The sequence below is a fragment of the Lampetra fluviatilis genome, chromosome 25, assembly GCF_964198595.1.
Source record: "Lampetra fluviatilis chromosome 25, kcLamFluv1.1, whole genome shotgun sequence".
Classification (NCBI taxonomy): domain Eukaryota; kingdom Metazoa; phylum Chordata; class Hyperoartia; order Petromyzontiformes; family Petromyzontidae; genus Lampetra; species Lampetra fluviatilis.
The window spans coordinates 8,924,264-8,949,110 of record NC_136299.1 but is presented as its reverse complement, the minus strand read 5'-3'; the positions used below and the strand labels follow the sequence as shown (position 1 = coordinate 8,949,110).

General features: G+C 54.9%; 1 protein-coding gene across 1 annotated transcript; it reads left to right on the top strand.

Moving 5' to 3' along the window:
• The first annotated feature begins 687 nt into the window (after positions 1-687).
• Positions 688-20,998, top strand: LOC144941620 (uncharacterized). The gene is made up of 16 exons (XM_078867939.1): positions 688-706; positions 975-1,063; positions 2,832-3,005; positions 3,319-3,404; positions 6,217-6,296; positions 6,966-7,048; positions 8,157-8,445; positions 8,952-9,116; positions 9,750-9,812; positions 10,099-10,170; positions 11,683-11,854; positions 13,141-13,356; positions 15,448-15,501; positions 16,593-16,660; positions 17,792-18,437; positions 20,964-20,998. The coding sequence occupies exons 3-16, from the start codon at positions 2,878-2,880 to the stop codon at positions 20,996-20,998; spliced, it is 2,157 nt and encodes a 718-aa protein (XP_078724065.1). The 5' UTR covers positions 688-706; positions 975-1,063; positions 2,832-2,877.
• The last annotated feature ends 3,849 nt before the right edge of the window (positions 20,999-24,847 follow it).

Sequence of the window (24,847 nt, the reverse complement as noted above, 5' to 3'; positions counted from 1 at the left end):
CGTACATACACAAATACGTACATACACAAATACGTACATACACAAACACGTACCTACACAAATACGCACATACACAAACACGTACCTACACAAATACGACCTCTGGTGGCTGTGTGAGTTACGCGAAGCCATACAAAATAATAAAATAATTTTGGCGATGCTGCTGCTGCTGCGTTGGCAGTGGGTGCACAATCACAAATAACAACAACAACAACAACACTCCACACATTCGTAAACACACACCGTAGCCTTCAAGAGAACAAATAATAATAGCCAACGTTTCGGACAATGGTCCTTCTATAACAGCACATAAAGAGAGGGACCATTTCCAGAAATGTCGCTTTTCTTACGTATTTTGTAAAGCCCACAGTGTTATTGACGCATGTGTTGAGTTTTTTTTTAACATATGAAATTTTTTTGTTATTATCTTATAAATCAAAACACATTTCGCAGTGCCATATCGGAGAAGTGAAAGCGGTTGAGGCACATATTTCTACAAAAAAATTCCCACCTACCCGAAAGATCCCTCCCTCCCATCCACACCCACCCCTCCCACCCCACCTCCCATCTCACTCTCTGCCTCTCAGTCGTAAGTGTAATATTTACAAGCGGGTTGCTGCTGATGCCGCCACCACCACTACCGCCACAAGCGTTTATTTCATTTTTTTTTTAGGAAAAGGAGACATCATCCCCGCGCTACAAAACGGTAAAGTATGAAAGTCTGAGCGACACGTGTACGTGGTGTGGACATTTTATCTGGTTGAGATGCGTACCCACTCCCTCCCTCCCTCTCCTCCCTCCCCCTCCTCCCTCCCCTCCCACCCCCCACCCCCTCCTCCATCCCTCCCTCCCACCCCCTCCTCCCTCCCTCCCTCCCCCTCCACCCCTCCCACCCCCTCCTCCACCCCTCCCACCCCCTCCTCCCTCCCTCCCGCCCCCTCCCTCCGTCCCTCCCTCCCCGTCCCCCGCTGCAGGCTCAGAAGGGCTGATCCCTGGTCCTGACGACGAGGACCGCTGTGAATCGCTCTCTCGACTTGTTCGTTTGGTGGTTCAAGTTCCACAGGTGAGTCGGGGGCGACGGAGGAGAGGAGAGGAGAGGGGAGGGGTGGGGGGCGACTCGCAAACCACGTGGTCATGGCGCAGGTGATGCAGTGATAGGTGCTCGCTAACACCGCGGCGTGGGTGGGAAGAGCGAGAGACGCGGGCCTCCGTGCCCAGCGAAAAACTCGCACAGGTGGTGAGTCACGCGCGTGTGAACACGGTGGTGGTGCAGAGGGAGCCGAATGTTCACCGGCTCGAGTGTTGATGGGTCCGAGTGTCGATGGGTCCGAGTGTTGATGGGACCGAGTGTTGATGGGTCCGAGTGTTGATGGGTCCGAGTGTCGATGGGTCCGAGTGTTGATGGGACCGAGTGTTGATGGGTCCGAGTGTCGACGGGACCGAGTGTCGACGGGACCGAGTGTTGATGGGTCCGAGTGTTGATGGGTCCGAGTGTTGATGGGGCCGAGTGTTGATGGGTCCGAGTGTTCATCGGACCTCGTGTTGATGGGTCCGAGTGTTGATGGGTCCACGTGATGACGGAGCCGAGTGTTGATGGGTCCGAGTGTTGATGGGGCCGAGTGTTGATGGGTCCGAGTGTTGATGGGTTCGAGTGTTCATCGGACCTCGTGTTGATGGGTCCGAGTGTTGATGGGTCCGAGTGTTGATGGGTCCACGTGATGACGGAGCCGAGTGTTGATGGGTCCGAGTGTTGATGGGTCTGAGTGTCGATGGGACCGAGTGTCGATGGGTCCGAGTGTCGATGGGTCCGAGTGTCGACGAGACCGAGTGTTGATGGGTCCGAGTGTTGATGGGTCCGAGTGTCGATGGGTCCGAGTGTTGATGGGACCGAGTGTTGATGGGTCCTAGTGTCGATGGGACCGAGTGTTGATGTGGGTGGGGTTTAGTAGATGTGGGCGTGGCTATGTAAAGGTGGGCGGGGCTTCTGTGTGGCAGGAGCCTCGCCGTGTGTCCCCGTTGAGCCTCCCAGCCAGCCAGGCAGCCATGTCAGAATCAGAATCTTCACTTTGACTGGAAGAATCCAAGGCTCATACTGGCGTTAGGGGGGTTGAACTGTTTCAAGGGAAGTCGAAGGAAGTTCCCACTCAAACGACCATTGAACGCAATGATCATCTCTCTGCTGAACCCGTGGTGGAAATTCCCCATTCCCTATTGTGGACGGTTGACGAGTCCATTGTCTCTCTTGGACATCTACCGTTCGACTTCCCCACAACGTGGTGCTCCTTTTATTTACCCCACCTCCCAAAGCTGTGATGGGCTGAGTCAACCGCCCAACCGGGATTTGACCTCGCGACCTTTCCCATTGTGAGCCGCTCGCTCTGCCGCTACGATCCACCGGGCCGTATGAACCCCCGCATCAACGGAGACTCGCCGACGATGATGACGACAATGACGACGATGGTGATGATGACAATGGCGTTGATGGCGACGATGGTGATGATGATGAGCATAAACCATCGCGCGAACTCTGGTCATCCTCGAAGCAGCGACTTTTGGCTGACCACCAAACAAAGACGGTGGCCACTGCGTCAGCGCGCTTTCAGATGCGCTTCTGCGGCCGTCTGGAACGCTCTCCCTTCCGATATTAGGAAGCCACAGGAGCTGTGCACTTTTAAATCATCTACATTGAAAACTAATTCCTTTAGAACTGCTCTTTGTGTTAAATTTATTGTCTTTCCACCACAGCGGTTGGCTACGTACGGCGAAAAAGATGTTCAACATAAACACCTGACAACGACGGCGACGGTGTGTGTGTGTGTTTCTCTCCCTAGCCCCTCTCCTCCTCCCACCTTATCCGACCCCTCCCCAGACCCCGCCATGTCCCTGCCGACCCCGGCGAGCTGCGTGCCAGGGGCCAAGTCGCGGCGACGAGGATCGGCGCCTCTCTGCGCTCTGCGCGTGGCGCTGCCTGACGGGCGGGCGCTGGAGCTGGCCGCCGCGGTGAGGTCACGAGCGCGACCCCTGACCCTTCCGCCACGAGCGCGACCCCTGACCCTTCCACCACGAGCGCGAACCCTGACCCTTCCGCCACGAGCGCGACCCCTGACCCTTCCGCCACGAGCGCGACCCCTGACCCTTCCACCACGAGCGCGAACCCTGACCCTTCCACCACGAGCGCGACCCCTGACCCTTCCGCCACGAGCGCGAACCCCTGACCCTTCCGCCACTCGCTCTCTGACCCGCGACCGTGACCGTTAACCGGCTGTGATTTCTTTTTTGTTTGTTACCTGGCCCGTGACCCTGAGCGGCGCAGGTGAGTGTGACCGGGCAGGAGCTGCTGGCGCAGGTGTGTACGCTGCTGCGGGTCCGAGATTCCAGGTTTTTTGGAATCAGCATCTCAATCCGTGAGCGCCCTGCACTGTGACACGTGCCCTGCACTCGCTGTGTTTACACCCACACACCCTGCACTGTCACACGTGCCCTGCACTCGCTGTGCTCACACCCACACACCCTGCACTGTCACACGTGCCCTGCACTCGCTGTGTTCACACCCACACACCCTGCACTGCGACACGTGCCCTGCACTCGCTGTGTTCACACCCACACACCCTGCACTGCGACACGTGTCCTGCACTCGCTGTGTTCACACCCACACACCCTGCACTGTCACACGTGCCCTGCACTCGCTGTGCTCACACCCACACACCCTGCACTGTCACACGTGCCCTGCACTCGCTGTGTTCACACCCACACACCCTGCACTGCGACACGTGCCCTGCACTCGCTGTGTTCACACCCACACACCCTGCACTGCGACACGTGCCCTGCACTCGCTGTGTTCACACCCACACACCCTGCACTGTCACACGTGCCCTGCACTCGCTGTGTTCACACCCACACACCCTGCACTGCGACACGTGTCCTGCACTCGCTGTGTTCACACCCACACACCCTGCACTGTCACACGTGCCCTGCACTCGCTGTGTTCACACCCACACACCCTGCACTGTCACACGTGACCTACACTCGCTGTGTTTACACCCACGCACCCTGCACTGTCACACGTGACCTACACTCGCTGTGTTTACACCCACACACCCTGCACTGTCACACGTGACCTACACTCGCTGTGTTCACACCCACACACCCTGCACTGCGACACGTGTCCTGCACTCGCTGTGTTTACACCCACGCACCCTGCACTGTCACACGTGCCCTGCACTCGCTGTGTTTACACCCACGCACCCTGCACTGTCACACGTGACCTACACTCGCTGTGTTCACACCCACACACCCTGCACTGTCACACGTGTCCTGCACTCGCTGTGTTCACACCCACACACCCTGCACTGTCACACGTGACCTACACTCGCTGTGTTCACACCCACACACCCTGCACTGTCACACGTGCCCTGCACTCGCTGTGTTTACACCCACACACCCTGCACTGTCACACGTGCCCTGCACTCGCTGTGTTCACACCCACACACCCTGCACTGTCACACGTGTCCTGCACTCGCTGTGTTCACACCCACACACCCTGCACTGTCACACGTGCCCTGCACTCGCTGTGTTTACACCCACACACCCTGCACTGTCACACGTGCCCTGCACTCGCTGTGTTTACACCCACACACACTGCACTGTGACTCGTGCCCTGCACTCGCTGTGTTCACACCCACACACCCTGCACTGTGACTCGTGCCCTGCACTCCACGTGTTTACACCCACACCCTGCATGGTTACACCCTCAATATAGCCTAATTCTGCGATAGTTTAACACCCACTCCTACACTCACATGCACTTCGTCATACGCACAGGTTTTCTTTCACACACACTCCTTACTCTCACACACACACTCACACCTACTTATTCACACAAAGACAATGATCCCCCGTATATTCCTAAACATACTTTTGGGGCAATTGCTGTTAGCGAGCCCCTATGAAGGCCGGCACGGGACACGAGGCGTGGGTGGCCAGCACCACGCCCGGCCGCCTTTGCCTCCCCAGTGGTGATGTTTACACACCGCACCAGGTACTCATTTGAGGCTGAGTCGACCTAGGGGAGGTCCCAGGACCGGTTGAGATAATCGTCACTGGTGTTGGCGGCCGTGTGCAGGAATCCAACTCGAATCACCAGGTTCATAGCGTTGCGTACTAACCACGACACCACACACACTAGCACTCACACCTACCACACCCTCTCAGTCACACGCACATGCATGAAAACTCACTGACACTCATTCACTCGCTCATTCACACGCTCGTACGTTCACCCTTGCACGCTGACTCTCTCACACTCACGACACTCTTACTCGCATTCACTCACTAAACTCTCACACTACACTCTCACACTCCACTCAACAACAACAACCACCACCAAGTGGCGGTGATGTCACCAGAGCGATCGTGCCATGCTAGCGGCCACCTGAAGTGTCGAAGGCCCACTGGCAGGAGGTCACGGAACACACAACCAGGTGCCGTGGGTTGACTGACTGAGACGACTGGCAGATGCACCAGCTCTGCTCCCCAACTTTCCGTGTTTTAGCCGCCCGGAGCTCTGCTCGCTGTTGTGAGCGTCACTCCTCCCCTCTCTGTTGTTGTTGGAGGGCGACAGCCTCCAACTCCTCCATGAGGAGCCTCTTTCACAGAGGCCGATCTTGACACTGCTGGTACCGGTTATGGGAAAGTCCACTCAGCTCTACAATCCTTCTGTACCGCATTAGTCCATATCTTCTCTAGCCCATCAAACTCCAACGCCCTAACACACACTCACTCTTATTCTTTGGTTCTTTCGGTTAAGTCACGTCTAAAGATAAAGAACCAAAGAATAATTCCTGCAGTCACGAAAGCTCCAAAATTAAGAACACACTCACTCTCTCGTGCACATTGTCTCTTCCCCCCGCACCCCCCCTCCCCCCTCTGACCCCCCCCACCACCTCTCCCCACCTTGAAAACCCCATCCCAAACTCAGACCACATGTCTGCCTTGGAGAGTTGCAGTGTAGAACTTAAAAGAGTTGCCCTCACCGGCGCGTAGTTTTAGACTGGCCACCCACCCTCTCTCTGAGCGCGGTTGCGGCTGGCATGGGCGCTGCTCGCTAGCAGCACTTGCCCCAAAAGCATGTGCAGGCTATCCGGTGCCTGTGCCTCTATACACACGTGCAATGCGCGCGTGTGCCCGTGCGCGTGCGTGTGTGTGTGCGCGCTGCAGGGAACGAGCACGTGTTCATGGAGCCCCAGGGCAAACTCGGAAAGTACTGCCCCAAGCAGTGGCTCCGGGAGGTGGCCCAGGTTTGTGTGGGGATACCCCCGCGGCCCCCGCACATCCACAGACTCCCTCCACGACCCCCCCCCACTACCCGCACGTGCACCCCCTTCTTGTGGTGTTTTTGGGGGAAACCTAACGCAGATTAACCTAACTCGCAGACGCGACTCAACACTGACCCTGTCCCAACCCTGACCCTGACCCAACCCTGCCCCTGCCCCACCCCTGCCCCAACCCTGCCCCTGACCCTGCCCCGACTCTGACCCTGCCCCTGACCCTGCCCCAACCCTGACCCTGACCCAACCCTGACCCTGCCCCAACCCTGACCCAACCCTGACCCCACCACTGCCCCTGACCCTGCCCCAACCCTGCCCCTGACCCTGCCCTGACTCTGACCCTGCCCCTGACCCTGCCCCAACCCTGACCCTGATCCAACCCTGACCCTGCCCCAACCCTGACCCAACCCTGACCCCACCACTGCCCCAACCCTGCCCCAACCCTGACCCTGCCCCAACCCTGACCCTGCCCCAACCCTGACCCAACTCTGACCCTGACCCAACCCTGACCTGACCCTGACCCAACCCTGACCCTGACCCAACCCTTACCTCGCCCATCTTCACCCTCCCCCAATCCTCACCTCTCACCAACATTCAAACTCCTCCCCAACCCTTGCCGCCCCCCGCCCCCCGCCCCAGGCGCAGGCTGCCGGGAGGAGTGGGCCCCCCCTCACCGTCTTCTTCCGAGCCCAGTGCTACGTGGACTTGGCCCGCGCCATCCGGTGCGTGCACGGTACAGACACACATACAAAGGTTCACTCCCCCCCCCCGTATAGCCTCAATAGACCGTGGGGGCAAGTGTTGTTTGCGAGCAGCATCCATGAAGGCCATGGTATCGCACCTCCAATTTAGCGCGGTTGGCTACGTATGGTGCGAAAGAAGTTCAACACGTGTTCATGAGGGTGCGTGGACAGCACCACGTCCGGCCGCCTTACTCACGGCACCGGGTGACTCATTTAAACCGATTCAAAAAGTCGTCACTGACGTTGGGAGACCTGAGTGGGTTTTAAACTTGGGTCGCCGGGTTCGTAGTGCGGCGCGCTACCTGCTAAACTACCGCTGCCTACACGCACACAAAGATCACACCCGTTAGAGCCGTTAACAGACTGTCGGGGCAAGTGGTGTTAGCGAGTGCCTATGAAGTGCAGGCACGGCACACGAGGGGGTGAGTGGCCAGCCCCACGCACGGCCGCCTTTGTCTTCCCTAGTGGCGATGTTTACACACCGTAACCAGGTGCGCATTTGAGGCTGAGTCGACCTAGGGGAGGCCCAGGACCGGTTGAGATAATCGTCACCGGGTGTTGGCCGTGAGCGGGAATCGAACTCGGGTCGCCGGGTTCGTAGCGCAGAACACGAACCACGACACCAAAAGAGGCCCAGGAACGGTTCAGAGAACCCCGTGTACAGCCTTTAACAAACCATCGGGGCAAGTTAGCGAGCGAGCGCACACGCACACATACACACACGCACACACACACGCACACATACACACCCGCACACACACGCGCACACACACGCACACGCACACACGCACGCACGCACACACACACGCACGCACGCACGCACACACACGCACACACGCACACACGTGTCGCGGAGCCGCTGTGGCGCTGCCCACCCACCCTCCCACGTGCCGTGCCGTGGAGACGCGGGACCGAGTCGACATCCAGAATTGGACCTCGCGGCCTTCCCATCGCGAGCCGATCGCCGTGCCCTGGAGCCACCTGGCCGCTTCACCGTCATCGTGACGAGCGTCTCTCACCTGCGGTGCGCGCGCGTTGTGCCTCCCGTATCCCCGCACCGCCCCCACCCCCTGCTCCCCGTCCCCAGTGACCCGGTCTCGAGGCACTGGTACTACGCGCAGGTGCGCGCCCAGGTGCGCGCGTCGCGCTGCGCGGGGAGGGAGGAGGCCTTCTTCTCGCTCGCCGCGCTCGCGCTGCAGTGCGACTTCGGGGACCTCGCGACGGGGCCGGCCGGGGCTGCCGCGAGGAAGACGACGCGGGAGGAGGCGCACGGGGACCCGACGGGGCGAGGTGGGGACCAGGAGGAACCGACGCCGCTGCTTCCTCGCCACGGCGACGAGGAGTACTTCGACCCCAGCGATTACTTCCCCGCGTGGGTACGCAGCGAGGAGAAGGAGACGCAGGGGTGGGGAAAGTTTCCGGCCTTTCTAGGTGCTCGCTAACAGCACTTGCCCCAACAGTCTGATCAGGCTACACGGAGGGGGGGGGTCTTTGTCTTTGATGGTGGCGGTGATGAAGCTGGTGTCGCACGTGCTAGGAATTAATGTAGATGATGGTGACAGTGACGACGATGATGACGATGACGACGATGACGACGACGACGACAATGACGACGACGATGACGACGACGACGATGATGACGACGACGACGACGACGATGATGATGACGACGACAACGATGACGACGACGACGACGATGACGACGACGACGACGATGACGACGATGATGACGACGACGACGACGACGACGATGATGATGATGATGACGATGATGATGATGATGACGACGATGACGATGACGACGACGACAATGACGACGATGATGACGACGACGATGACGACGACGATGACGACGATGGGTGGCGATGTGGGCGCGTGCCAGGTGCTGTCCCGCCGGGGCCGCGGCTTCGTGCTGCGTCACGCGCCGCGCGCCCACGCCGAGCTGGCGGGGCTGGCGCGGGGCCGCGCGCTGTTGCGCTTCGTGCGCGAGGCGTGCACGCGGCTCGCCGACGACGTCCCCGTCACGCGCTACCACCTGCTGCTCCACGTGACGAGCGCACCGCACGTCATCACCGTCATCATTGTCTTCATCGTCGTCGTCGTCGTCATTGTCGTCGTCGTCACTATCGTTATCACGTGCCCATCACGTGCTACCACCTGCTGCTGCTCCACGTGATGAGTGCACCGGATGTCATCTCCATCATCATCTTCATCGTCGTCGTCTACATCACCATCTTCATAGTCGTCTTCATCACCATGGTCACCATTGTCAACATCGTCATCATCATTATTATCATCATCACCATCGTCATCATCATCACCATCGTCATCATCATCAACATCGTGGATGAATGAGTGAGAGAGTTGGTAAGTGAGTGATTGAATGAGTGGGAGAGTTGGTAAGTGAGTGATTGAATGAGTGAGAGAGTTGATGAGTGATTAAATGAGTGGGAGAGTTGATGAGTGATTGAATGAGTGGGAGAGTTGGTAAGTGAGTGGATGAGTAAGTAATAGAGTAGGTGAGTGGGTGAGTAAGTTAAAGAGTACGTGAGTGAGTGGGTGGTTGGATGAGTGAATGAGTTATAGTTGAAGAGTGTGTAGGTGAGAGTGAACTGAATGATTCAGGAGAAAGGAGTGAAGTGAGCGACTGAAACAACGAATGAGTTGACCGTCTCCGCAGGATAAACACGTGGACCGGGAACTCATTCTAGGAGTATCGTTCGACGGACTTCAGATTTTTCAGGTGAGTGGTGATACACTCAGCACATCGCTTGCCACATCGCTCGCCACATCACTCACCCCACCGATCACCTGGACAATTTGAACTGGTCCCGGGTTCCACATCCTTCACACAATCATCAGCGGTGAGCACTGTGGTGAAGTATGGTCAAAACAACCCCCCTTGAGCATGACGGCCTTCATCCAGCAGTGGAGTGACGAACGCCTGTGAATGGGAACTTTAATAGCCACGGTATATAAATATCTTGCCCCCTCTCCCTCGCACTCTCCCTCACTCTCCTCTCTCTCAGGGACCGGGGAAGCACCAGGGGGAATTTCTCTACGCGGTGCCGTGGACGAACATCGGGAAGATATCGGCGCAGGTGAGAGAGGAGGGCACAGGTGAGAGAGGGGGCGCAGGTGAGAGAGGGGGGAGAGAGAGGAGGGCACAGGTGAGAGAGGGGGCGCAGGTGAGAGAGGGGGGAGAGAGAGGGTGGCACAGGTGAGAGAGGGGGGAGAGAGAGGAGGGCACAGGTGAGAGAGGGGGCGCAGGTGAGAGAGGGGGTGCAGGTGAGAGAGGGGGGGGGGGGGGCACGAGGTGAGAGAGGAGGGAGAGAGAATGGAAAGTGAGAGTTGAGAGAGAGAGCGTGAGACTAGGCCCTAAAGAAAGTTGTCCGGTGTCGGCCATTCAATTTCAAAGACAATATGGTATTATTATCAGAGCTTGTTTTGTTTGTATGTTCATCACAAGTACTTTGTGTCGTCAATGCAGACTTGACGCCTTGCAAAACGTTTCTATTTGGTGTTTGAACATCTTAACGCCTGTTTTATTCATAATATCGGTGTTTTGGGTGAGATCGCGTAAATATGAATGCGTCGTTAAACCCGCCACCACCAGACACAGACAATATGATTAGTGAGGTTTAAAACAGAACGTGCCAATTATTTACTAGTACAGCACACCAGTGTGTTGGAGAGCAAAGCCACAACATTTACAATCCGAGTACGACGTTTCGCCAGTAATTACAACCAGCTTCATCAGGTGGATAGCCAGATTTGTGGAGAAATCCTCCCGTTTAGTTCCTTAAATAGAGTGGGTAGACGCGATGACGTCACTTTTGAGCCCTTCACGTGTGAAGTGAGGGGGGGGGATTAATGAATGCAAATAAATTACAATGGGTGTCCATTTCCGCTTGAGTTATTCACATGGTAATCAACGAACATTATGCATGCCCTGTTTTATTGCCAGAAAGGGTAAAAAAAACCTATCCTTTACACCATTGGAACCTCATTTGCCAGTAAAAAATATGATAATTGGTTTTTTACCCTTTTTTCTGGCAACAAAACTGACACCTTTTTTTACAAGGAGTCATGTTTGCATAGACCACGATACCTGCAGTCATAATGCAAACAAAACAATTATCAGAGTTGTGTTTTTTGTTTGCATTATGGCTGCAGGTATTGTGGTCTATGCAAACATGACTCCTTGTAAAAAAGGTGTCAGTTTTGTTGCCAGATAGAAGGGTAAAAAAACAATTATCAAACCTATCCTTATTTTTCATCAGGAGGAGCAGTGTCTCCTGTTCTCACAGTGGGCAAGGAGGAGAGGGGGAGGGGGAGGGGGGGGGGGACTCAGAGTGGGGGGGGGGGGCACACACGGGAGTCACGTGGAGGCTTGAGCCGATTGAGACACACAGAGAGATGATGATGACGACTGTGACGTCTTCTTATTATTATTCTTCTGTCCACTGCCCGCCACCTTCCCCCGCACCTGCGATTAACACGGTGGGCTACGTACGGCGCGAAAGAAGTTCAACCTACACACACACACAAGTGTACAGCACCTCCTGCCCCCCCCCCCTCCTCTACCTGCCCCCCCCCCCCTCCCCCCGCAGGGTTCACGGTTCGAGGTCCGCCTCGAGGGCCGGGCGTCCGCGGGCGGTCGCCTGACGCTGCGCACCGCACACCCGCAGCACGCGAGCAGCCTGCTGCACCACGTGCGCCGCTGCCACCAGCTGCACGTGCAGCTGCAGCCGCTGCTAGCGAGGATGCGGGCGCGGGAGCAGGGTGGGTGGATCGGAGCGACGGACGCGCGGACTGACTGACCCTCCCCCCACCACCTCCCTCCAGAATTTTGCCAAAGATCCCCAAGGCAGGAGCCCGCGTGCGAATGAGCCTCTTGAGACTCGTCGCTGGTAATTCGTGATGGTGGTGATAATGATCACAAGTCAATTGCGCGCGTTTGGCATCGCCGCCGACTGTTCTCAAGGCGTGAGCGCCACGCGGAGGGAGGGAGGGAGGCGGGGGGGGTGATCTGTTTGACACAGACGGCGACTCGCCTAATCGGTGGTCACGTTGTTCAGAATTTATACAAATTAAAACCTTCATCTGTGTGTCTTGAAGACATCTAGGGGACTTGCCGACAAGGTAGAAAGCTGAAATGTGGTGCACAGGTAGCTTTTAGGATGATACACACAACAGGAAAAATCTGAAAATCCGAGATTTTTCATTTCAAGGTCCACAAATCTCGATTTTAAGTGGCCCATCAACATGTTTGTGCATATATAAGATGATTCTTTGGGTCACGTAGATAGAAAAATAATAAAACAACGACGTTTCGATCGCAACACAAGCAATCATCTTCAGGGGGAAAAATAGAACAGGCAGACTGCTGAGGCAGGGAGAAATATGGCGAGAGAGCTACCGCAGCCAAAGGTTATACTGGTAGGAACCTCCTGGTTACACCAGCCCACAGGGGATTATTGTGTCCGTCCGTCGTGCAGGGAGGGGCTGGGTAGGGAGGGAGGGGCTGGGTGGGGAGGCGAGGGTGGGGAAGGGCTGGGTGGGGAAGGTGGGGAGGGGCTGGGTGGGGAGGGTGGGGCTGGGCTGGGGAGGGTGGGGCTGGGTGGGGAGGGGAGGGTGGGGAGGGGCTGCGTGGGGAGGGGCTGGGTGGGGAGGGTGGGGCTGGGTGGGGAGCGGGGCTGGGTGGGGGCTGGGTGGGGAGGGGCTGGTCACCCCGTGGTGCCCTTATAAAACTCAACGTTTAACCTACTCACGCCGGCTTGTGCCCGCCCTCACAGTCGGGCATATTTGCGGAATACACCACGCCGCCGTTGACCCTGGCCGTTGACCGAGCAACCCAACGTTCCTACCAGCTCCCTCCGCAGGAATGTGTTATAGGTTTGAGGTGGGTAAGTGGGCGGGGCTAGAGATAGAATTTGCAAATAAAGGTAAAATCGCTGAGGGGGTACAATGGCTTGCTCCGTATCCCCCCTAGTAGGGGGTCCAATGGCTTGCTCAGTCTCCCCTAGTGGGGGGGTCCAATGGCTTGCTCCGTCTCCCCCCGATTGCAGACGTCCTCCCCTACCGAGAATGCTTCATCAGCGACTACCCCGACCCGAGCCCCACGGAGCCCCCCAGCGCCGACCTTGACCCCGCCAGACCGCAGGGGGTCCAGCAGCACCAGCACCAGCAGCACCAGCAGCGGCAGCAGCAGCGGCAGCAGCGAGGGGACGGTGGGGACCCCCTCGGAGGAGGAGCGGGGGACGTCGGACAAGACGAGACTCAAGGTGATGACAGAGACAAAGGTCCCCCCCCAACCCCTATAGCCTTAACAGACTGTTGGGGCAAGTGCTGTTAGTGAGTAGGACCCTATGGAGGCCAGGAGGGTACACGAGGGGGTGGGTGGCCAGCACCACACCCGGCCGCCTTTGTCTCCCAAGTGGCGATGTTTACACACCGCACCAGGTACTCATTTGAGGCCGAGTCGATCTAGGGGAGGCCCAGGACCGGTTCTAATAATCGCTATCACTGATGTTGGTGGCCATCAGTGGGAATCGAACCTCGGTCGCCGAGTTTGTAGCACAGCGCGCTAACCGATGCACCACCGCTCACACCAACGTCAACCGTGACACACGCACACGCGCACACGCACGCACACACACACGTGCACACACACGCACGCACACACACACGTGCACACACACGCACGCACACACGCACACGTGCACACACACGTGCAACACACACACGCACGCACACACACACGTGCACACACACGTGCACACACACGTGCACACATGCACGCACAGCATAGGCACTTTATAAACCGACTGGCGGATGGATGAAGGCTTCATCTCCACGCCACGTCCTTCACTGGGGTTCCTTGACCATACTTCACCACGCCGGTCAGTCGGTCACTGGGGCCCCAGGACCGATTGTGACGTCACTCCGTCGGTATGATTGCGCAGTCAACACCCTCCCCCAACCCCCCCCTCCACCTCCCCCCCCCTCCCCCTCCTCTTCCCCCTCCTCCTCCCCCTACCCCTCCACCTACCCCCCCTCCTCCTCCCCCCTCCTCCCCCCCCCCCCACCCCCCCTCCTCCCCCACCCCCCTCCTCCTCCCCCACACCCCCTCCTCCTCCCCCCACCCCGTCCTCCTCCCCCACCCCTCCACCTACCCCCCCTCCTCCTCCCCCACCCCCCTCCCTCCTCCCCCACACCCCGTCCTCCCCCCCCCCACCCCCCCTCCTCCCCCACCCCCCCTCCACCCCCTCCTCCCCCCACCACTCCCTCCCCCCACACCACCCCACAAACCGGGTCTTGAACTCGCAACATTCCGATCGCGAGGCGCCAGTCGCCCCCGATGCACTCATAACGATAACGACAACAACAACGACAACAACAACGACAACAACAACGACTACAACAACGACTACAACAACAACAATTCACGAATCGATTCCGCAGCAGGGGGGCGAGTGGCGGGTGGCGTGCAGGCGGTGAGCGGTTCCGCGTGCTGCGCTCTGGCTTGAATCGCCGAATAGCGAGAATAGCGAGCATAGCGCGGTGATGTGTCTCACACGTTTTGCCCCCCCCCCCCCACCTCTGCCAGGTGTGCGCTATAAAAGACGCGAGCGGCGTCCTGGCGTTCTCCCCAGGCATGCCATCCCGGCCGCTCGATTGCTTGCACCTGTGCCCTGAGCGGAGAATTTTGTTTTGAGCAAAGAAAGATAGAAAGACACTTTTCGATTTAAAGCTTTCGTGACTGCAGGGATTCATCTTCTTGGTTCTTTCGGTAAAGTCACGCAGAAGGGAAGTAATAAAATAACAAAAATAAAAATAATAAAATAATTATTTTTGTTATTTTATTACTTCCCTTCTGCGTGACTTTACCGAAAGAACCAAGAAGAAAAAAGAAAGACACTTTTTTTTGACTCGGCGGCCCATCATCCTTTCGGGGGTCGATAAAGCACCTACCACTTTGCGTGGAAGTCAGCGTTGAGTGTTCCCTTCTGTGGACGGAGAGAGATGATACTCGCTCGCGCCACGTGAATGTGCAATCGAATGTCCCTCCGGGGGGGGGGTGGGGGTGGAGGCGATAAAACGAGTGCCACTTTGGAGCGACGTTCTCCGCCATGGTAACGTGGAATTTCCCACCCGCTGGCTCTTTTCATGGGGCTTGTAAAACCGCGAGATGTGAGCACCACCGAGATGCCTCGATCGACGACGGCGACAATGACAACAACAACGAAAAATAACCGGACGGAATTAATATAACGCCGCTGTTGATTTTTAATAATTCGGCTTGGTCGTTCATTGCCTCCGTTGTGTGTTGCCGCGTGGCGTCTGTTTGTGTTTCATCTCGTGGGCGGCTGCAGAGGAGCCGCCTCGGGGTCCACGCGGGGTCACGCTCAGACGCGCACGTTCACAAGGTGGGGGGGGAGGATGGGGAGATTAATCCAGCAGTAGATAGATAATGGCTGATGTTGCTATTACTGCTATTGATGGCGATGATGATTATAGTTGTTGCTGCTGACACTGTTGCAGTTGATGGTGATGATGATGACAATGATGATTGTAGCTATGGGTGCTGATGATGATGGTGATGATGACAATGATGATTGTAGCTATAGGTGCTGAAGCTGATGATGATGGTGATGATGACAATGATGATTGTAGCTATGGGTGCTGATAGTGATGATGACAATGATGATTGTAGCTATGGGTGCTGAAGCTGATGATGATAGTGATGATGACAATGATGATTGTAGCTATGGGTGCTGATGATGATGATGATGACAATGATGATTGTAGCTATGGGTGCTGATGATGATGGTGATTATGACAATGATGATTGTAGCTATGGGTGCTGATAGTGATGATGACAATGATGATTGTAGCTATGGGTGCTGAAGCTGATGATGATGATGACAATGATGATTGTAGCTATGGGTGCTGATGATGATGATGATGAAAATGATGATTGTAGCTCCTCTTTGGTTTTTTCGGTAAAGTCACGTAGGTAAAAAATAAAAATAAATCACGACGTTTCGGAGGCAACACTTGATACAGCAATTTTGCTGTGACGGTGCCACCTGAAGATGGAAGCTTGTGTTGCCTCCGAAACGTCGTGATTTAATTTATTTTTATTTTATTTTTTACCTTCGTGACTTTACCGAAAAAAAACTAAAAGTATGGACCCTCGCAGTCACGAAAACTTCAAATCTAGAATGATTGTAGCTATTGGTGTTGCAGCTGATGATGATGAGGGTGACAATGATGATTGTAGCTATTGCTACTGCAGCTGATGATGATTATAGCTATTGGTGCTGAAGCTGATCGATGATGATTCGATCCAAAATATGTGAGAGTGGGACAGAAAGTCATCAACATAGCAGTTGATAGAAAAAGACCACTGCTTCTGTTGATGATCACGATGCTGAATCCATGCCTCGACCCGGCCTATGCCAGACATGTGTTGTTGATTCATGGTGAAGTATAGCTGGTCTCGTTTTGTTTGTAGTCGTGCAGGAGACGTCACACAAGCGCCCCTGTGTGGAAGGCACGACAGCCCGGAGACACAGCTTGCAGGTGCCGACTGCTCGCTCGCTCACTCAGCTGATTGCTCACTCGCTCACTCGCTCGCTCACTCAGTCGCTCGCTTGCTCGCTCGCTCACTCAGCTGATTGCTCACTCGCTCACTCACTCGCTCGCTCGCTCACTCGCTCACTCAGTCGCTCGCTCGCTCACTCAGTCACTCGCTCGCTCACTCAGCCGCTCGCTCGCTCGTTCATTTGCTTACTCATCCACCCACCTGCTCGCTCGCTCACCCACTTACCCAACACCGCACCCACCCCCTCAATCACCAACCCATCCGCTTGCTGGCTGGCTTACTCACCCACTCACACACTCGCTTACTCACTCACTCGCTCGCTCACTCATTCATTCACTCAACCACTTGCTCACTGACTCACTCACTCACCTACTCGTTCAACCACTTGGCCATTCACTCACCCACTCGCTCATTCATCCACTCACTCACTAAACCAATTATTCACGTACAATCCAACTTACTCAGTCACTCACCCACTCATTCATTTACACGCCCATTCACCCAATCACTCACTCACGATTTCACCCCGCAAACTCACCCAACCACTCACCGAGTCACTCACTTACTCACCCACTCACTTTCGCATTTACATACTCACTCACTCAATTACTCACTTCACTGACACCCGATTACTCACTCACTCACATATTCGAACACTCACTCAGCTGCTTACTTGCTCACTCACTCGTCCACTCGCTGGCTCACTTACTCAGCCGCTTAATCACTCACTCACTCGTTCGCTCTCTTACTCATCCATCCACCCGCTCGCTCGCTCGCTCGCTCGCTCACCCACCCACCCACTCACCCACCCACTCACCCACCCACCCACTCAATCACCAACCCATCCGCTTGCTTGTTTGCTGGCCCACTCACTCACTCGCTCAACTGCTCACACACAGATTCGCCCACTCATTCACTGTCTGGAAGAGTGGACCTCTGCAACCCTAATGCCCATTGTTCATTGAACAAAGGAGATTTGTTCATCATCATCAGCACTATCACTACCATCATAATGATAACCTCCATCATATTCACCACGACCATCACAACCCTCGTCATGATCATCATCATCATCCACCTGATCTCTCCCCATCCTCTCGTGGCCACAGGGTTTGTGCACGTCATCTTTGGCGTATCCTCCTCTTGTTGGCCGGACCTCACGACCCAGGAGCCGCAGCTTGGACGAACATCGCTCCCCCATCACCACCACCACCATCAGCACCACCATCCCCACCACCGCTACCGTCATCACCACCACCGTCGCCACCATAATTCCCACCAAAACCAACACCACTCTGACCAACACTACTATCACCACTACTATCACCAGTATCCTTGCCACCACGACCACCATAATCTCCACCACCATCACCCCCACCACTATAATCCCCACTACCATCAATCCCACAATGACCACCATCCCCACAATCCCCACCATCACCACCAGCACCATCAGCACCATCATCTTCCTCCCAGAAGCCACCGTCTCTCCTAATCTCCACTTCCCCAACGACCCCGGCGACCCCGGTGACCCCAGCGACCCCGGCGACGCCGGCGAGTGGCGATTCCCGGAGACGCCGCGGTACCGGGACAGCGGCTACCACTCGCACTGCGCCACCGCCCAGCGGCGCCGCGATCGGGGCTACCGCAGCGGTGGAGGAGAGGCTGGCGGTGGTGGCAGTGGTGGTGGTGGTGGCGGTGGTGGTGGCGGTGGTGGCGATGGTGGTGGCGGTGGTGGTGGTGGTGGTGGCGATGGTGGTGGTGGTGGCGGTGGTGGTGGTGGTGGCGGCGGTAGCGGTTAGCGACCTGAGCCACGCCACGAACCCGGCGACCCGAATCCGATTTCGCGCTCACAACCGCCGATGACGATGATCCAAACCGGTCCTGGGCCTCCTCCCCTAGGTCGACTCGGCCTCAAATGAGTAGCTGGTGCGGTGTGCAGCAAACATCGCCACTAGGGAGACAAAGGCGGCCCGGCGTGGCACTGGCCGCCCCCACCCCCTCGTGGAGCGTATCGGCCTTCATAGGTTGCTGCTCGCTAGCGGTACCTGCCCCAACAGTCTGTTTAGGCTGTACGGGGGGGATCTTTGGAGGTGGTGGTGGTGGTGGAGGTGGTGGAGGTGGTGGAGGTGTTAGTGGAGGTGGTGGTGGTGATGGTGGAAGTGCTAGTAGAGGAGGTGGTGGTGGAGGTGATGGAGGTGATGGTGGAGGTGGTGGTGGAGGTGTTAGTGGAGGTGATGGTGGAAGTGCTAGTAGAGGTGGTGGTGGTGGAGGTGATGGAGGTGATGGTGGAGGTGGTGGTGGTGGAGGTGATGGTGGTGGTGGTGGTGGTGGTTGGGTTGGTGGTGGAGGTGGTGGTTGATGTGGAGGTGGTGAAGGTGGTGGAGGTGGTGGTGGTGGAGGTGGTGGTGGTGGAGGTGGTGGTGGTGGAGGTGGTGGTTGGGTTGGTGGTGGAGATGGTGGTTGAGGTGGTGGAGGTGGTGGTGGAGATGGTGGAGTCCGAGTGACTAACAGAACGATGTAGAACGAGTCGACAGGGATCCCCAGTGCATCACTGACCCTGGGCTCGATAGCAATGAATGAGAGGGGAATGATGGCGAGCGTCCAGGGAATGGGAAAGTCTCGTGAACGACAGCATCTTTGGACATCGTGACATTGAACGACTCCAGGGAATTAATCTAGAATTGCAATGGATGATTATAGTAAATAGCCGTGAATGATTCGGGAATAAAATCATTTATCATTATGAGTGTAATGATGACGATTATATGAACAGTACGTGATGACGATGATATGTACACTACATGATGATGGTATGAAAAATACATGATATGAAAAGTACATAATGATCATGGTGACATGAATATTACTTGATGACGATGGCTATTGGAGTTATAGATTATATCGATGAAACTGATACCGCATCTCATGATGATAATGGCATGATGATGGTGATTTGTGCTGATAGTGATGATGTCACCAGAGTAATGATGGTGAAACTAACACATTCCTGCGGAGGGAGCTGGTAGGAATGTCGGGTTGCTCGGTCAATGGCCAGGGTCAACAGCGGCGTGGTGTATTCCGCAAATATGCCCGACTGTGAGGGCGGGCACAAGCCGGCATGAGTAGGTTAAACTTTGAGTTTTATAAGGGCACCACGGGGTGACCAGCCCCTCCCCACCCAGCCCCACCCCTCCCACCCCTCACCCAGCCCCACCCTCCCCACCCAGCCCCTCCTCACCCTCCCCACCCAGCCTCTCCCCACCCTCCCTACCCAGCCGCTCCCCACCCTCCCCTCCCCACCCAGCCCCACCCTCCCCACCCAGCCCCTCCCCACCCAGCCCCTCCCTGCACGACGGACACAATAATCCCCTGTGGGCTGGTGTAACCAGGAGGTTCCTACCAGTATAATTGACTGCAATGATGATGATGCCATCATCATGATCATCATCATCATGGCCACATATTTGAGTACAATCCAATACGTCATCATCGCGTAAACGTTGTTTTACAATCACTGCGATGTCTTTTGAAAATTAAATAGAACAGAGTGATCCATTTACAGATGCGCCATTTAAATACTTTAAATCAGGGGTGGGGAACGTCCGGCCCGCGGGCCGTATAAGTCTCGCGAAATCATTTGGTGTGGCCCTGCCAAGGCAACCGCAGGCGGGACTCGAAATTCAATAAATCTCGGAGCAAACCTGGAAAAGCAGTTGCGAGTAGCAGCAACATCATCAATACCAGCTAACATCACACGCCTCACCAAAGAGAAGCAGTTCCAGCCCATCGCATTAGGGGCGAGTTAATTCAATGTTTGACCAAATATAACGGGCAAAATATTTAAGTTGATCATTTTGTATGGCCCGCGAAAGATGTTATATAAATATCCAAATGGCCCTTGGCAGAAAAAAGGTTCCCCAGCCCTGCTATAAATAAATACGTGACCTGCTAAGCCCTCTCGACCACGCACCTGCTATCAATCTCAATACAACTCGTTAAACATCGTAACCGCTCTCTGCGCCGTGCGTACCATCGCTTTTCTAGCACTCAATCGGCCGTCGAGAAGGCAGTACGATTGGGTCGTACGAAATCGGTCGCATACTGACAACAGATGAGCAGACAATGTCTCATTCACGTGTCCGTCTGCACGTGACAACACAAATCAAAGTGTTTGTTTACACATCCCATCAACCGCACACACGGCGTTTTGTGAGTGCCCAATTGCAGCAGCGTTGAATCAAGACGAGCAAACCGCTTTGGTCCGGTTTCGCCACGCAGTGTCTCATCAGCAGCCCGAGTCGGTCTTCGCTTGAATCGGTGACGGTGAACTGGCGATTTTTTATCTTTAAATGGATCGCACTCTAAATTTGGAGGGGGGAACGGTGGCGCAGTGGTTAGCGCAGTGCACCCCCTGACCTCCGAACTTGAGATCAATTTACCCGACCACGGCTCACATCAGTGGCGAGTTAAATCTGATCCAGTCATGGACGCTCCAAACCTCCGCCCTCATCCCCGACGCGACCCCCATCAACAAGGGCTTGAATGAGCAACATTGGGGTTGCGAGGAGCGGCTCTCTACCGCCGAGCCAACGACAACAATAACGATAACTTCGGATGATTCTAATTAAATACATTCCGTGCCATTAACCTCGCAGTCACAGGAAACGACTTCAAACTGCGAACGGGGGCGCCTGAAGATGAACGGATTTATGAACGATTTTGCATCTATAATATTCACGCATCATTAAATATTTAGGGATAGTTCATTTTTATATTTAATTGAGACTCCCCCCCCCTCCTCCCCGGGTGCCGCGTGCGGCGAGCGCGTCTCGCGCGCGTCTCGCGGAATCTGAAACAACGGCGGAGGCCACGCGGAGTTGACGGATTTCATTAGCGTGAGAGTCGAACACCCGTCCATCCATCCGTTCTTTCCACAAGCGCGCGCGAGCGTGTGTGTATCTTCTGCGTTTGTGTGTGTGTGTGTGTGCACCCCAACTAGGGAGACAAAGGCGGCCGGGCGTGGTTTGCTACCCCCCCCCTCTCCTCTCCCCCTCGTGTGCCGTGCCTGGCCTTCATAGGTGCTACTCGCTAACGGCACTTGCCTCGAAAGTCCGTTAAGGCTATGCGGGGGATCTTTGTCTTGAACCTGTGCTTGTGTGTGCCAGTAGAGAGACAAAGGCGGCCGGGCGTGGTTTGTTGGGCACCCATACCCCCTCCCCTCGTGTGCCGTGCCTGGCCTTCATAGGTGCTACTCGTTAACGGCACTTGCCTCGAAAGTCCGTTAAGGCTACGCGGGGGATCTTTGTCTTGTGTTTGTATTCGTGTGGGGAGCGGTGGTGTAGCAGTTAGCGCGCTGCGCTACGAGCCCAGCGACCCAAGTTGGATTTTCTCTGACGGCCAACACCAGTGACGATTATCTGAACCGGTCCTGGGCCTCCCCTAGGTCGACTCAGACTCAAATGAGTACCTGGTACGGTGCGTAATAAAATCAGCACTGGCCGTGCCAGTCTCCATAGGTCCTCCCTGTGACAGCACTTGCCCCAAAAGCCAGTTGAAGGCTATACGGGAGATATTTGTGTGTGTATGTTAATGTATGTGGATGCGTGCGTGAATGGCCGAGTGAATACATTTGAGGTGAGTGATGTGGTAGGTTGGTGAATGATGTAGTGGGTAATGTGTGTAAGTGAGGTGTCTATTAGGTGAGTGAGTGGGAGTGTGGGAGAGTGAGTGAATGAGTGGTTCAGTAGGTGATTGAATGATCGTTTAGGTGAGTGAGTGAGTGGATGAGTGAGAGAGTGAGGAGTGTTTCGGTAGGCGAGTGGTTCAGTAGGTGACTGAATGATCGAGTAGGTGAGTGAGTGGATGAGTGAGTGGATGAGTGATTAGATGAGTGAGAGTGGTTAAGCAGGTGAGTGAATGATCGAGTAGGTGAGCGCGTGAATTGGAAGGCGAGCTAGTTGGTAGGTGAGTGAGTGGGTAGTTGAGTGATCCAGTCGGTGGGTGACTGCGCGAGTAAGCTCAGCTCCGGTAAGCTAGCAAAATAATAATAACAGTTCACTTGGTTTTCTATAATAGGGCAATTGGTAGAAGGTCTCCAAGAACTTTACATAAAAGCTGCTTAAGTCACGGAGAATGCATGTAGTAAAAAAAACATCTCAATCAGGTGGGTTTTAATACGAGATTTAAAAAGTGTAACGGACTCAGATCCACGATCGCGGAGCCTGGAATAACGGCGGAGTGGCACGAGAAGACCAGCAGGTGTCGGAATTGTAACGAGTTAAGAAGATCGGCGGTGAGATGTTTATAGGAGGCAGCGCATTCAAGGCGAAGAAGAATCTTAAAGGTCGATGTTGTACTTCACAGGGAGTCAGTGTCTAGACAATCCCTACGTTTGGTGTTGCATGAAGCTCATTGTCCACCCTGAACAGCATCCGTTGCACAAACCATGGCAGTGGATGCGGACACCTGATGGTGCACCAATGGTGAAATTAGAAACTCTCCAGCGGTGCGCGACTTTGGTGGTCATCCAGAACAGAGACCGTGCAACGCGTCACGACGCAATGCCCCCATCCACCACTACGAAGGAGACATCGCAGCGATGGACAACTCCACTGCTCCTGACCCGGTTTGTCTCGGGTCGACCACCCGAATGTGACATTGTAGCTGTTGTTCTATACATCGACGTCAGCAGCCGTACAAAAGTAGAAAAGTGCAGGAATAGGAGTGACATTATCGATAAGAGGTTTTTAATTAATTTGGTTAGATCGCGTAAGTATAAATGTGTCGTTAAACCCGCCACCACCCGACACAACCAATTAGTAAGGGTTGTCACGTTAACAAAACGTGCCAGATTCGTTACGAGTTCAGTACACCGCTGTGTTGGGGAGTAAACCCCACAACATTTACAATTCGAGTACTTTTTCGATTTAAAGCTTTCGTGACTGCAGGGATTCATATTCTTGGTTCTTTCGGTAAAGTCACGTAACTTTACCGAAAGAACCAATAATATGAGTTATGAGTACTTGCCTGTACGCGATCGAACCCAACACAACATTGAGGGCGATGTCCGCTCTGTGACTTTACCCAATTGGGCACGGCAAGTCCTCGCTTAACGCGCGGTGATCACACAACGCGCGTTTTTGCTCCATGTCCAATTCGACGTTTCGTCGGTAAATTCCAACCAGCCTCATCAGGCAACAGCCAGAATTGCGGAGGAATCCTCCTCCAGTTACGATCTTAAATATAATGGTCACGCCATTTAGATCTGGGTTAAATTAAATTGGGGGGGGGGCACGGGTGGTGTCACCACCCCCTTCTCCCTGGCCTCACGCAGCGCGTTAATTACCCTGCAGGAGCCCACAACCCCCACCACCCCCACCACCCCCACCACCACCACCACCACCCCCACCACCCCCACCACCACCCCTACCTCAATCGCGAGACCTTTTACCGCGTGGCTAAGCCATCTCAAAATTACCCCCCTCCACCACCTCCTCACCCCACCAACTCCCCATGAATGATTAATGAATGCCACGCCACCTGTTATCTCATTAGGGGTCGCGTCTACAGGATTAGATTTGAGTTGACTTCGTTTCGTGAAGCTCGCGGTATTATACGCGTCGTACAAATCATCGTCGTCGTAATGATGTTGATGTAATGTCATCGTTTCTCGTTGGTTCTTTCGGTAAAGTCACGTAGCTATAAAATAAAACAAAATAAATGAAATCACGACGTTTCGGGCGCAACACAAGCGTCCGTCATCAGGTGTCATGATGATCGTTATCTTGAGTGAGTGGACTATCTTCTTGGTTCTTTCGGTAAAGTCACGTAGAATGGAAATAATAAAATAATAAAAATAAAACATAATAAATTAATTCCATAATTCAATATTTTATTATGTTTTTTTTGTTTTTAGTTTTTTTTCCATTCTACGTGACTTTACCGAAAGAACCAAGAAGATGAATCCCTGCAGTCACGAAAGCTTTAAATCGAAAAATGAGTGGACTATATTTAGAATGTGGAGATCGCCCTTGCCAGCTTCCTCGTCGGCACGGCCAAGAGAGCCGCAGGTTCGGTGAAGCCTGCTCACGCAATCCACCGGATGGGCAAATAAAAATGCATTTCACAACGCCGCTATGATTGATGATTTAATTCATTGACCA

Coding starts and splice junctions, on each gene's coding strand:
- LOC144941620 (XM_078867939.1), top strand. CDS start 2,878: ATGTCCCTGCCGACCCCGGCGAGCTGCGTGCCAGGGGCCAAGTCGCGG. Junction 8,446..8,951: donor GCGATTACTTCCCCGCGTGG/GTACGCAGCGAG, acceptor GGCGCGTGCCAG/GTGCTGTCCCGCCGGGGCCG. Junction 9,813..10,098: donor ACGGACTTCAGATTTTTCAG/GTGAGTGGTGAT, acceptor CCTCTCTCTCAG/GGACCGGGGAAGCACCAGGG.